Source organism: Neltuma alba, unplaced genomic scaffold, assembly GCF_004799145.2.
Source record: "Neltuma alba isolate B1F8T4 unplaced genomic scaffold, ASM479914v2 tig00011941_pilon, whole genome shotgun sequence".
NCBI classification, from domain to species: Eukaryota; Viridiplantae; Streptophyta; class Magnoliopsida; order Fabales; family Fabaceae; genus Neltuma; species Neltuma alba.
Genome location: NW_021636527.1, coordinates 211415 through 224149, shown reverse-complemented (window position 1 = coordinate 224149; position 12735 = coordinate 211415). Strand labels below are relative to the sequence as shown.

At 33.3% G+C, this 12735-nt stretch overlaps 1 protein-coding gene and 1 non-coding gene across 2 annotated transcripts; both read right to left on the bottom strand.

The window, feature by feature from the left end:
• Positions 1–930: 930 nt before the first annotated feature.
• Positions 931–1038, bottom strand: LOC114719752 (small nucleolar RNA Z279/snoR105/snoR108). The gene has a single exon (XR_003737932.1). It is a non-coding gene; the product is annotated as a small nucleolar RNA Z279/snoR105/snoR108 (small nucleolar RNA).
• Positions 1039–2544: 1506 nt separating this feature from the next.
• Positions 2545–10777, bottom strand: LOC114719750 (protein phosphatase 2C 70). The gene is made up of 13 exons (XM_028905280.1): positions 10597–10777; positions 9402–9591; positions 9127–9294; positions 8877–9052; positions 8629–8787; positions 8059–8202; positions 7897–7958; positions 6690–6825; positions 4657–4751; positions 3820–3935; positions 3600–3729; positions 3041–3095; positions 2545–2945 (listed from the first exon to the last, which is right to left on the bottom strand). The coding sequence occupies exons 1-13, from the start codon at positions 10726–10728 to the stop codon at positions 2787–2789; spliced, it is 1722 nt and encodes a 573-aa protein (XP_028761113.1). The 5' UTR covers positions 10729–10777; the 3' UTR covers positions 2545–2786.
• Positions 10778–12735: the final 1958 nt, after the last annotated feature.

The window sequence follows — 12735 nt, the reverse complement described above, 5'->3', positions numbered from 1 at the left end:
ATATAAAAACTAGCTGATTAATTTGAATAGATTAAGAAAATAAGTTAAGTTAGTTATTTGTAATAAATAGGTATTGTCTTTTCTAAAATATTCTTACTAATCAAGTTTATCAGTTAAAATTATCATTACTAGAAGAACTATCTTGGAAAAAAATGACTAAATATAAAAAACAAAATAGATTGGAGTCTTATATTTAGGACTAAAAAAAAAGTCAAACAAGGTCTTATATTAAAGACCGGATGTAGTATTATTTATCTCACAATAATTTTTTTGTTAATATTAATTTTCAAAATTATGGGTCTAATTTCACTATTAGAGGACTTTGTTCATTTATCTCAATGGGTAAAACTTAGTAAGACATGACGCAAAGCAAGATGTTATGATATAAGATGTCTTTAACAAACTAGTTTGAACTTTGATAGAGCATGTTATTCCATCATCCATATTAGCATATAGGAAAATATTCAAGTCTTTTTCATTTTCAAAATAAGAAAATGAGGTGAAAGGAAAAATATATATTAATTTGAATTGTATAATTTTTTTTTAATCAAATCCAAATAAGTGTATCATAAGTGAATCCATCCATTAGTTATTCCATGACAAACTTTACTACTACCTCCGGTCTTTAATATAAGATCCTGTTTGACTTTTATTTTAGTATAAAACCTCAATTCACTTTGTCTCTCATATTTATACATTTTTTTCTAAAATAACCCTTCTAACAATAATAGTTCTAATTAATACATTTGATTGGTAAGGATATTTTAGAAAAAACAACACCTATTTAGGACAAATAGTTAACTCAACTTACTTTCTTAATCTCAAATTAGTCAACTAACGACCGAAAGTAGTATTAATTAATGAGTTTAAAATATGCAATTAAAGTACTATATTAGAGTAATTTTAAAATAATGTAAACGAAAATAATTAGGGATCAGATTGGTGAAGAGGAGAGTGCCCATTTGTCGTAACACAGGCATTGGGGCGGACACCCAACTCGCAGAATATCAGCGAGGTCCAAACCACTCATCACATCCCATTTACTGCCTGAAGGATCATGCCATTCACATTTTTCTGCCGCTTATTTAATGCCCCCCAACCCCAACCTCTGCTTCCCTTCTTTTCGATGTGGGCTCCCTAAACTCACTCTACTCCTACCCTTCCACCCCCTCCCCCTATAACAATTTCAGAAAAAAAGTTGGGCTTACTTATGATTAAAGAGATACAGGGAAAATTCTATTTAGGAGATCACTACATGTTACAAGCTGAGGCCACGACGCCTTCCAGAACCGAATCTTCTCCTTCAGTAAGCGTGTCTAACCTTTTTGCTCACTGAATCCACTAACGAGGGGTAACTTACTCTACTACTACTATTATACAATACTGCCTCTCATCTTTCATTTTTCCTTGCTCATCATACGCATGAAGAGTTGACCTTGTAACCTTTTGAAACTTTTCATATTTAATACTACCGGTCTTATTTATAAGATATCATTTATATCTTATAATTACAACCGGAGATAGTATAAGAATTATTTAATTAATTTGGGTAGATTAGTAGAGTTTAATAGATAAGTTAGTTGTAACAAATGTGATATAATATCCTTAAAATGGCTTTGTGTGACATATATTACATATCACTTTATAAGCTAACTAAATTAGTTTGAAGAAAAATAATAAATACAAAAAATAAGATAAATTAAAATATTATATTTAGAAGGAAATCTAACTTACTTATTAGTTCCTATGTTAGCTACAGGAAGAATCATTCATAAGATATCCATTATTATCTGCAGATCATGTTATCACTTTTTGATCCCGTTTCGGCCTTACAGGTTCCTAGTCAACAAGAAATCGAGGATCGAATTGAGTGAAAGATGACCCAAAAAAAAAAAAAAACACCATGCCTATCTTGATTCCATTCAGAAGCCTTAGTAGATGGCTTCCTATGTTTGACCTATTCCAGTCTTGGTAAGTAACATCTTTTACTTCTTGGTGCTTCTGGGGAAAACAAAATCCCCCCCCCCCCCAAAAAAAAAGGCCTCCCCAGTTATTCTTCGCTCCAGATTATACCTCATTTTCGCTCATTTTTCTCTATTTCGAAGTTTTAAGACATCCCAAGCCGGTTTACTATAATGGACAACTCTTACTATCCATGTTTCAAGTTTTACAATTTCTCATTTAGAATTTGAAACAATCAGTTTTTATTGAAAAACTTAATATTCCCCTGTTCTTAAATATATAACTCATTTTACTGTATAAATTACACTACTGAATAAGTCTTACATTTATGACCGAACGAATAATAAATAGCTATGATCGATCGCCTCAGTCGTGTTATTTTGTTGTTTATTACTCCCTCTAGTCCTATACATAATAAACAAATAATTAACTTTAGTTAATAGCGTTTTTCATAAGTATATTACGCTGTAATTTTCTTTTCAAAAATACCCCCAATCAATTTGAGAACTTTTACCAAATACTCGATGACTCATGAAGCCAATTTATTTTTAATGAAAGGTATGAAAGGAACATTTTAGCAAATGAGATCGACAGGAATAGTAAGTTCAGTACAAAAAAAGACAAGAATAATTAGTCCCCTACATTTGGGAAGTAAAGAGAACTTCGTAAATTCTAAGACTGGAGCGTGTATTTAATCCCATAGCTTGGAGATGAGAGGCAACAGAAATTGAAAAAAGGAGGGGAAAGATCCAGGACATGAGGGGAAAATATATATATATATATATATATCATCAATGTTGTAACATGAAAATCCCTAATACAAACTAGGACTCAGATTTACAAGAGTATCTAGCGAAATTATCAAAATCTAAAAAAATTACAGAGGTATTATCCTTTGTTCTGAGTGTTCTAGCCTCACCCAACAAGAAATTAGCAACCTTTTCTGCAGAATTCTCTGCAAGTGAGGAGTCTCTTTCTCTCACCTGTGCACTCAAATAAGGAAATAGTCAGAACGAACTGGCAGGGAGTAGAATACAATAAACAATGTCTTGAAACAAAAGAAAAGTTTGTATAAAACCTGAAGCACTAGCTGAATTGCCTTCTTCATGCTGATGACATCCCACAAACCATCACTGTAAATTTTGAAAGAGATTCATTCGAAAAGGTCAAATCAAGGCAATGATGGTTTGCACAAAGCAAACACCTAAAACAAAGAGTAAATGACATATTGGTACCAAAAATTCAATTTAAGAACAGTTAGGTCTAATACCAGTTTCTGGAAAATAAGTTGCAAATATCAATTCAAATAATCATAAATATGAGTCTCGTGTAAATCAATGGAAGTGACTTATGAAAATATACCTAATTGGCAATTGAAACTCTCACATTTGCAAATGTCTAAATCTACATTTGCAACTTATCTCGCATCAAAACTTTTTGGGACCTTATTAAATTGATCCTTTTGGAGACCTAAATGTCATTCCCCTTAAAATAATTGCAAGTAAATTTTATTTGTTTGCAAAAATACAGCCCACTAATCTGATCAACTACTTCTAAAACATTGGTGAAACATAGAGCATATGGATATTCGTAAGTACCATAAAAATTAATAAAAGCGAAAATAGAAGATAAATCACCTAGCTAGAATGGCAAAAGCCCGGCTAGTTTGATCGATATGCACTGCTTGACTTATATAAGGCTCTGAACTAAACCGGGAATCCTGTTGCTTGAGAAATTTGTCCCCAAGCATCCTTGCAAGATTTATACCTGCAATTATTCAAAGCCGAGTCATCCACAATCAGTCTGAGCAGCAGTGCAGTCAATTTTATAACTCAGGAAAAATTGTTTTCTTTTTACCGTATAGACGTGTTTCCCCCTCTTTCAGTGGCTCACCACTCTCTTCAATTCGGAGTCTTTCAGAATAATTTGCTATCTTATGATCCTTTGTCATATTGATCTGTTTCCCATTTACACTACCAAAGACAATAAATTGTTCCGTAAGAACATCATGGTCACAAGAGTTCCAGCCAACCTACCATGTTAAAGTTCCAAAACTAAAGCAAAAAGCACTCCAGGAAGAGTAATACATGTATGAGTGACTACATCTACAACAATAGGCTGCAAATCTCGTCTCCAGACAAAATAATGGACAGCCACAATTGGCACAAAAATAATTAGCCATCTGCATTTCAGGTGGATATTCAAACTTTTTAAAAGAAGCAGCAAAATCAAAGATACACAGTAAAATAAAAAAGGATAAAGTTCTTTAAAGACATTGTTGCTCAACGTGACTCTATGAAAAATAATCTACAGCAATGAATAGAGCCAATTAATTTTATAAATATACATATAACAGATAATGCAATAAGGTAAGAAAATATTATTTATTGACACCGCAGATTGACAAGACATGCGGAATACAATGAATAGTAAAAAGATTTTGTATTATATATACATTATTACAACACGAGCTCTAGTCTCAATTTTTTTTCCTGACACAAATTATAAAATCATTAACACTGAAAGGGTTTTGTGAAGCCAAAACTATTATCCATTAACATAATTCATACATTCTAATGCGCTATTTTTTTTTTTTAGTCTAATAGCCTAGTTGTCATTTAGTCCACCTCTGACCCATTCAAAATTCATCTTTTGTCCTGAGCATTGTTTAGTTCAATAATTAGAAAAACATACTTCATAACACAGGAAGAGTCTCCAACATTAGCACATTGTGCATAGAAATTTCCATCACCATCAGCCCACACCAGAAGCAATGTTGCTGTACATCCCTGCAAAGTGTTTTTCAATAAAATATAGAGAAGTGAACCACAAACTTCGAATTACAGGAGTTTTAAAGATGAAATAATTTAGGAGTTGCTTGTTAGAAGACAAATTTATGTAAACAAAAGGGGGATGCTCATGGATAGGGTATGGGTAGCTGGCATCAAATTTACAGTGGTCTCCATCCCTGGACTCAAAACCTAGCCCGGTAAAAACCTTAATCCCCATGCTCTTCCCCATGGAATCCTTGAATGGATGGACCTGGACCTATTTACCTAGAGAAATTTCAAAATGAGCAATTTTTTCTCAAGTTGAATCTCATCCATATGACACTTATTTATACAAAATTACTAAATAATAAAAAGCCTCAATCATTCTCTCTCTCCCACTCTGCCTCTGACATCCCAGACCCAAACCGAAATGAGCAGAAATGGTGAGCAAAGAACAAAGATGCAGCCTGCAGAAGGAAAAAGCCTTAACCATTAATATTTTCAAGCACACAATCATCATAACTTGAAATTGTCTAATAAGCCAACCGACCCCCTTTGGTCTGGTCCTTAATCCATTTTCCTATCCCCAAACTTGAACCTGAATGTGTAGTTTGATGGTTACTCATGAGAATTTTGTTCATCCCTCACATAAGGTTGAGAAAAATTAATATTCACAACTTTTATTTACTTGAAAAATTAAATTATTAGTGATAGTGACTTAAATATGAAGAAATCAACTTCACCTGGTAGGTTTTATGTTCCCTAACCAACCTGAAGTTGACAAATGATTTGCTTTCATATAGTCAAATTTTGTCATTATCCAAGTACAAAAAAATGCAAGTTACTTGGTAGCCACATATAAACTTTTAAGTTTCAATGTGTCAATATTTGCCACAGTGCAATTAACTATTCAATATTTTGCAGAAACAGGAAAGGGAAAAAATGTAGCATTTCTCAAAAAAATTGAAGAAAGACAATTCTCTTTTATGTTTGTTAAGAAAGTTCCAGGCTCTATTGGACTGGATCTCTGTCATTATACTTCAAACAACTTTGATTTGTAGGTTCATGTGTTAGGGACACGCTAAACAAGGAAATAACATAGAAAATGGGGGGCAGACAGAGAAAAAGAATTTTGAGCATGACTTCAACAAATTTACAAGAGAACTTATTTGATTCCATTTTAAAAGGAGTAAACCCAAAAAAATGTGACAGACTTTTTTAACCTATGCAGTTAAGAGCCTTCACTGAACCATATGAATCCATATCAAAAGGCCCAAGCTACACAGAATTTCTTTGGAGGAGTCTAATAGTAATACATTTTTTTCCTATGCAAGTATGATACCCAATACCTTTCTCAGAAAGAGTTATTGATACTAGTTTAGCATGGCTCCCAAAATTCTTAATAAATGCGCTCATGTCATAATCAGTTAATTGTCCCGCCAAAAGATAGCATCATGAAGCTCAAATAGCTACAAGGATTTTGATAATCTGTCCTTCAAAAAGAGCTTTGGATCCTCTAGCCCACGTCAAAAGAAAAACAATTGAAAGCTTCAACTTCCCCCTTTTGAATATTATTACAAGGGCATTCAAAGTATTGAGCAAAGAGTCCAAGAACAATGAATAAATATAGGGGAAGGTACAGGCAACTTTATGATGGGAAAATGCCTCATGAGCTATACACTTGCGCTAATAAATATTATCTCAATGATATCTTATTTGTAACTCCATCAAAAGAGAGATAAAGAAAATGCTCACAGTTGTGGACAAATCCCTGCCACCCTTATTTAAGAAGGTGACTATATGCTAAATAGGTAAAACAGAACACGCTATCATTAAAAACTTATGCAAGAAATATTAAACTCTAAAAGCGACAATGTCAACTGTCATTTATCATGTCAAGTTCTCGAAGATGCAGACAACAAAAAACATCTAAATGGAAGAAAGACTAAAGAGTACCTCGTAATGGTGATTCATGTTTGCTTCTGTTTGAGAAAATGCCTCTTTAAGAACATCAGATGCATCATGCAGTGATAAAACCCTCTCTCTTTTTAATGAATCTGATAATATGCTAGCAACTATCTCAGGGAAAAGTCTGAAAAAAATAGCAGAAAAATGAGTGAAGTTCCTAAGAGTAAGAACCACAGCAAGTGAGTTGGTAAAATATTCGAGATCATGTATAAGAGAAGGCTGCTGACATTTTGGTCCCTGAAGATCACTGTTGAGAGATGCCGTTCCTCCTATAAGTCTAAATTTTCTTCCACAAACAGCAACTACTAGTATTTTAAAGCTCCCACAACAATAGATTCATAATAATTCGTTTTCTTATGAAAATAGAATCCCAAGACTGGAGCACACGAGCAAAACAGCACATATTTTATCACATCCACAAGAAGGGACTTAAAATTACTCCACAACAGATGCGTGAACAGCTTTCTTTAGTGTTTGAACTGTTATATTTTGCCATTACAATCTACATAGGTTGACATGGTCTAAACCAACTCTTTCACTGAGTGCATAGAGAAAAGTATCAGGTACAACAGAAGTCTTGCCTTTGCGTGATTAGTGTAGGATAGACCACAGGGTATCGCCCAAAAAGTTACTAGGGATACCACATATACAAATGACAATATATATAACGACATGGCAGTGTACGCAAGTTAATATAGTCAGTTTCAATCTGAAAGGAAAATAGACAATATGACTCATAAGATCAATGAGTGTATAAAAAACACTGAAACGCTCCTTATGTTCCCTCGGGGGTGGATAAGGTGGGAACACAAGTTCTAGCCAGCTTGTTTTTGTAATACTCTTTTGAGTTAATCGAATCCAGTTTTATTTAAAAAAAAAAAAAAAAACAAAAAAAGCAATGAAACAACATGATTTGTGTGTATGAATGATTCATGTCATGGAAACATACATGACCATAATTGAAACAAATGACATGTTATAGGACAAACAGCGGGAGAAGGTTCAAGATAGTTGAAATGAACCATAATTAAATCGTATAGCTTCACATCTAAGGAATAACATCCAAAAACACATGATTATGATGATTATTGTAACTTCAATAAAAAGATGGCTGGCAATGGCACTTCAGTGAATTGTAAGTTTCATAAAATCATAACGAATTAAAGATGACAGAACTAAATCAGAAAACACTAACTTGCTAGCAGATTTAGCAGCCCCGTCTCCACCATGCCCATCACAGATGCCAAATAGTCCAAACTGCATGTTAGACATACAGGTGAGCTAGCTTCACAAAGAAAGTGCAAAAGGAAACAAAAGAATGGTCCTTGGTTGAATGGGAGCTATGTAAGTCCAGAACCTGATCCAGCCCAGGAAGAGGCCATTGATAGTAGCAAACATCTTCCATAGGTAGCTTTTTCCCTCCTCGACGTAAAGCCATGGGATCTGATGCCATACCTACTCCAAACGGAATTTGATGCCTACTTTGAGAAGCAATACGGACCTGACAAATATAACATCGCATAGTTTAAACCAGGATGCTAGTATAGAATTAAAAGAAGAAACACTTTCTTTAAAGAGGAAAAAGAAAACTGAATTCATGATATGATAACATGAAATACCAAACACTACAGGATAATTCCTAGAAGCACCATGGGTTCAAAATAGAAAAGAAAACAACCAGAACACTTAAAATTTAATTCGAAGAGATATTTTGCTAATATCATGTAGGGAACAGTTTTTCCTCCATGCTAACGTAGTTTTCATTTTCTTTCTCCCAATACAAGTTATAATAATAACCTTTTTTATATACCAGTAACACTGTCAACCTAGATCAACCCAACATCATGCAGACATGGACAAGCTTTCCATCTACAATAAACACAAAGGAACCACCTTGTCAACTGAGGCACAAAGGCTCGTTACTTACAATGACTTTCGATGTTGTTCCAAGAGTTATAACATCTCCATTGGCAAGCTCAAATGGCTCACCCCAAAGCCTGTTGCCAGTGTCTGGATGGTTGATTGACCGAGAATTCAAAAGTGTTCCATTCAGGCTACCCATATCTACCAACTCCCATTTCAATTTCTGAAATTAATACCAATTCTATAATAATTGCTGCATAACATATGGCTTTTAAAATCCAGATCCAAGTCCATCAGAAAAGAAAGGTTTACATCTAAATTCCAATTTATTAGAGCATGCTTTCCTGACACTTCTGAGTCCTTTATTAATAAATCACTTGGAGAAACTCTTCCAATTGTCAGAGGTAGATGAGAAGGTTTTGTCGATTGTACAGAACAACGAACTCCACAAGAAGGACCACTGATAATCTCCAGAGTGAGGCAACTTCCTGCAATTCTAACAGAAAGATATGATGACGTACTCACTTATTAATTCCTTCATAACAAAGATTTAAGAAATTACTTTGATCTAAGATATCTCTTTGCACGGTGTCTTCCAATCTATTTTCTTCAAAATTCACTCTAGTATGCCTTTGAATTTCAGCTAACTGGTCTGGGGGAAGCCTGAGTGTTTGGCCAAATGCAACTTCTTCTGAAGCATCAGAAGTTACTTCCAAAACCGAACTATCAACTGAAACGGTTAAAGAACAGTAGTATGACTACACAAACCATTATAGTAGATAAAATCAAGGTAAAAGGAAGCAGGGGGCTGAAAATTGGTAGTAGTTCATGAAATACCTTGAGGCACATTAGGAGAAGAAGCAGGAAACCTCTGCTTAGAAACAAGTCCAGGGGGTCGTGGTGAGCGAAAAGGACCCTCATTGAAAAAGCACGCACCCTCAAGATCATAGTCTCGGGGCAATTCATTGCTCTGATTACGTAAAGCATTTGCATCATCTATGACTAGGGGCCTCTCTATGTCACCATCCTACACCAGTATAATTAACTAAGAGTTAGTTGAAGGCATAAGCTAAATTGATCAAATAAAAAATTATGACAAATACATAAGGTATATGAAATAATTCATAAAGAAAAATGAAGACAAGAAGTTAATTTAACAGAGTAGGCATATCATGTCAAGTCCTTGCAATGCAATCTTGACAGGAAAAACACAACCCTTGAAAAACTTCAGCAAGTAAAGGACATGAATATTCTTATGACTGCATCAGGCCTTCAACAGGAAAGTGACCAAGTCATTTTACTATGACTATGAACAAGTAATATCACATGTTTCTTTCGGACTCCATTCTCTCTTGCAGGCTTGCCGCACTAATCCATTCGTAATAGACCAAATTTAAATTCTACAGGCAATACCAAGTCATCTGGAACACTTGACACAATTACATAAATGAAGATTTACAGCCATTGGAGAGAAACAAATGGACCCTGAATTTTGGTGCCAAGCTATAAAAGGTCTATAAAGCTCCAAGCCAAAGAAAAAAAGTTCAAATGAATCAAACCCAAATTCCCGGAATGTTTCAGCTTTACAAGGTGAATGAAAAAAGATACAAAACAAGAGAGAATGCAACCCCAGATCAACGTTGAGTCAAGCCATATTTGGAACCCACAATTTCACACCGATCACTTCAAAGGTCTATCATGCAGCTTGATGCACTCGTACGTAACTGAAAAAGAATACGCAAATAATAAATCTTTAAGATTTCTCTCGACGAACTCACAGAACCAGCTCAAATCAACCTTCCTTCGGACGGGGGATAAAATAAAGCCTAAGAACACGTCGACGTCGACCGGTATAGAATGTAACAGAACCTCCGAATGCTGATTTGGATCACCCAGAAATTCCCCAAAACCAAAGAGAGCATTACACAAAGAGTATCATTGTCATTCCACAGATATCTTCGACGCCCAGTAATTTCGAGGAACGGGAAAAAAAAATGATGCGCATATTGAACCAAAAAAAAGGGGGCTGTACCTTGATGGATAAGCGGGGTCGCGAAGATAAAAAGAAGCGCCATGGTTTGCAGACAAAAATGACGATGACGATGATCAGAAGAAGCATAAGGAGAAGAAAGAGAATGACAATGCTGTCTACCATCGCCATCATCTTCGTTCTCTCTCTTCTCGTCAGAAGAGAGTGGAGATTGGATTCGGGCTTGCGAAAAGCTCGCCTTGAAATGGTCGAGCTCGGTTTATTTTTTTGTCGTTACTCACCCATATTAACTTCAATTTGTTTTATTATTACATTTCTGCAAGAAAATTTTCTAATTTTTTAATAATTTCTCAAAATTTCTCTTCTTATACTAAAAGAAACTTTAATAATCATCATTATTATAAATTATTAAGCAGGATTTCTTTTCAATTTTTTTTTTCATCGAAGAAATATAATTCATGACTTTAAATATGGTAAATTTAAAAACAAAAAAATCATCATCAGAACAAATTTAATAACTTAATTATCTATTCTTAATCTGAGTTGGGAATAATTTTTTTCAGAGGCTTTTTCTGCATTGTCATTGTCATTCGTTATTTTTTAATTTTTTTTAATACTTATCCTATTCTAAATATAAAACTTATTTTGTAATATAATTTATATTATAAAATAGGCTTAATGTATTGAAAGAGTATAATAGAGTATTGCTCAGAAGAGACCAAATGAATACCGGTATTATTATTATTTACAACTATTGTTACAATTTTAAATAATGTTAAACTTATTAAATAATTTTTTTTCGGTTCAATAAAAATCAAGTTTTTAAAAAGGACACAGTAAGAATTGAATTAAGCATATTATCTCCCCACGTTTGCATCTGAAAAGACACTTCACTTGGGGAGAAAAAATCTTGAACTATATAGTTGTACGGAGATTTCAAATCAATGCGGGGGTTTTTAATTTGATCTTCGAGAAAAAAAAATTTATTCTATTCTATTCTCATACAAATTGAATAAGTATTTTTTTTATGATAAAGTTACAGAATCTATCTCTCTCTCTCTCTCTTTTTTTTGCCAACAGGAAATATCTGATATTTACATGTTATACATAAATATTATCATATTGAATTGAAGGTAATTTTTGTACCAAAATTGTTAATTTATAAAATTAGAAAATGAAACATGATTTAAAGTTTGAGAATAATATAAATGCAAGAGAAGGGAGGGATATTCTAATGAACCTTTCTTACAACACTGTTATGCCAAGTCCCAAGTTAATTAATTTATTATCTGTTGACATTGACATTGGGGTCCGTCAGAAACACTCAGAAACCCATAATTCAACTATTTTATTTAAGTTTTTTTCACTTATTTTTTTTAAATAAATTCCCCTTAATATTTTTTTTAGCTTCTTTTTTCGGGATCCCGTGCATCAGTATGGTTCTTCTGCGGATCTCTCTTTGTGGACTGTTTGGTATGGATGGGCTTTGGGCTTCAGCGATGGATCAAATCCTGGGGCTCAAAGTATTAATGCATGTAGGAGCAGCAGCAGCAGCAACAACAATAAGAAGAAGAACAATAATAATAATTTTTCTCTGGGGAAACTTAGAGATAATTTTGGTTACTATCTTGTTTTCTTAAAATAGCATATACTATTCTGAACCATATGGAATAAAACTTTGTTTAGACCCCTTGCAAAATAGATTTTTTTAACACGAACTGTATGGAATTGATTCTTTAATTTGGCCATTGAAAAATAAAATAATCTTTAATTTGAGATTTCACATGCAGATTTATATATTTCTTTATTTATTCACTTATAAAAAACATTTTCATTAAAATACATTTTATTTTACCAATTTTATAATAATTTTATCTGTATTAGATGGATGGAATAATGTTAATAACATTTATATTTGTGAGAATAAATGTATAAAATAGAAAACGTAATTCTATAAATAATACAGACTAAAATTTTAAAAAAATAATACTAAGAAAAATTAAATTAAAAAATTCCATGGATAATTTAAAAAATTATTTTAACAGGGAAAACAAAAATAGAAAAATAACCCATTTTAAATTTGATTTTTGGAGATATGGTGGTTTGGAAAGTGATAGTTCTCAAATAGAAAAGGACAGGTTATAGTAACAATGATGATGGTGACGACTTTGTTTTTAGACC

Bases quoted from the DNA above. Each gene is read 5' to 3' on its own strand.
- LOC114719750 (XM_028905280.1), bottom strand. From the start codon at position 10,728: ATGATGGCGATGGTAGACAGCATTGTCATTCTCTTTCTTCTCCTTATG. The intron at 7,959-8,058 runs GTTCTGGACTTA...TCTAACATGCAG, and splicing joins CTCTTCCTGGGCTGGATCAG to TTTGGACTATTTGGCATCTG. The intron at 3,730-3,819 runs GTAAAAAGAAAA...GAATAATTGCAG, and splicing joins GGGGGAAACACGTCTATACG to GTATAAATCTTGCAAGGATG.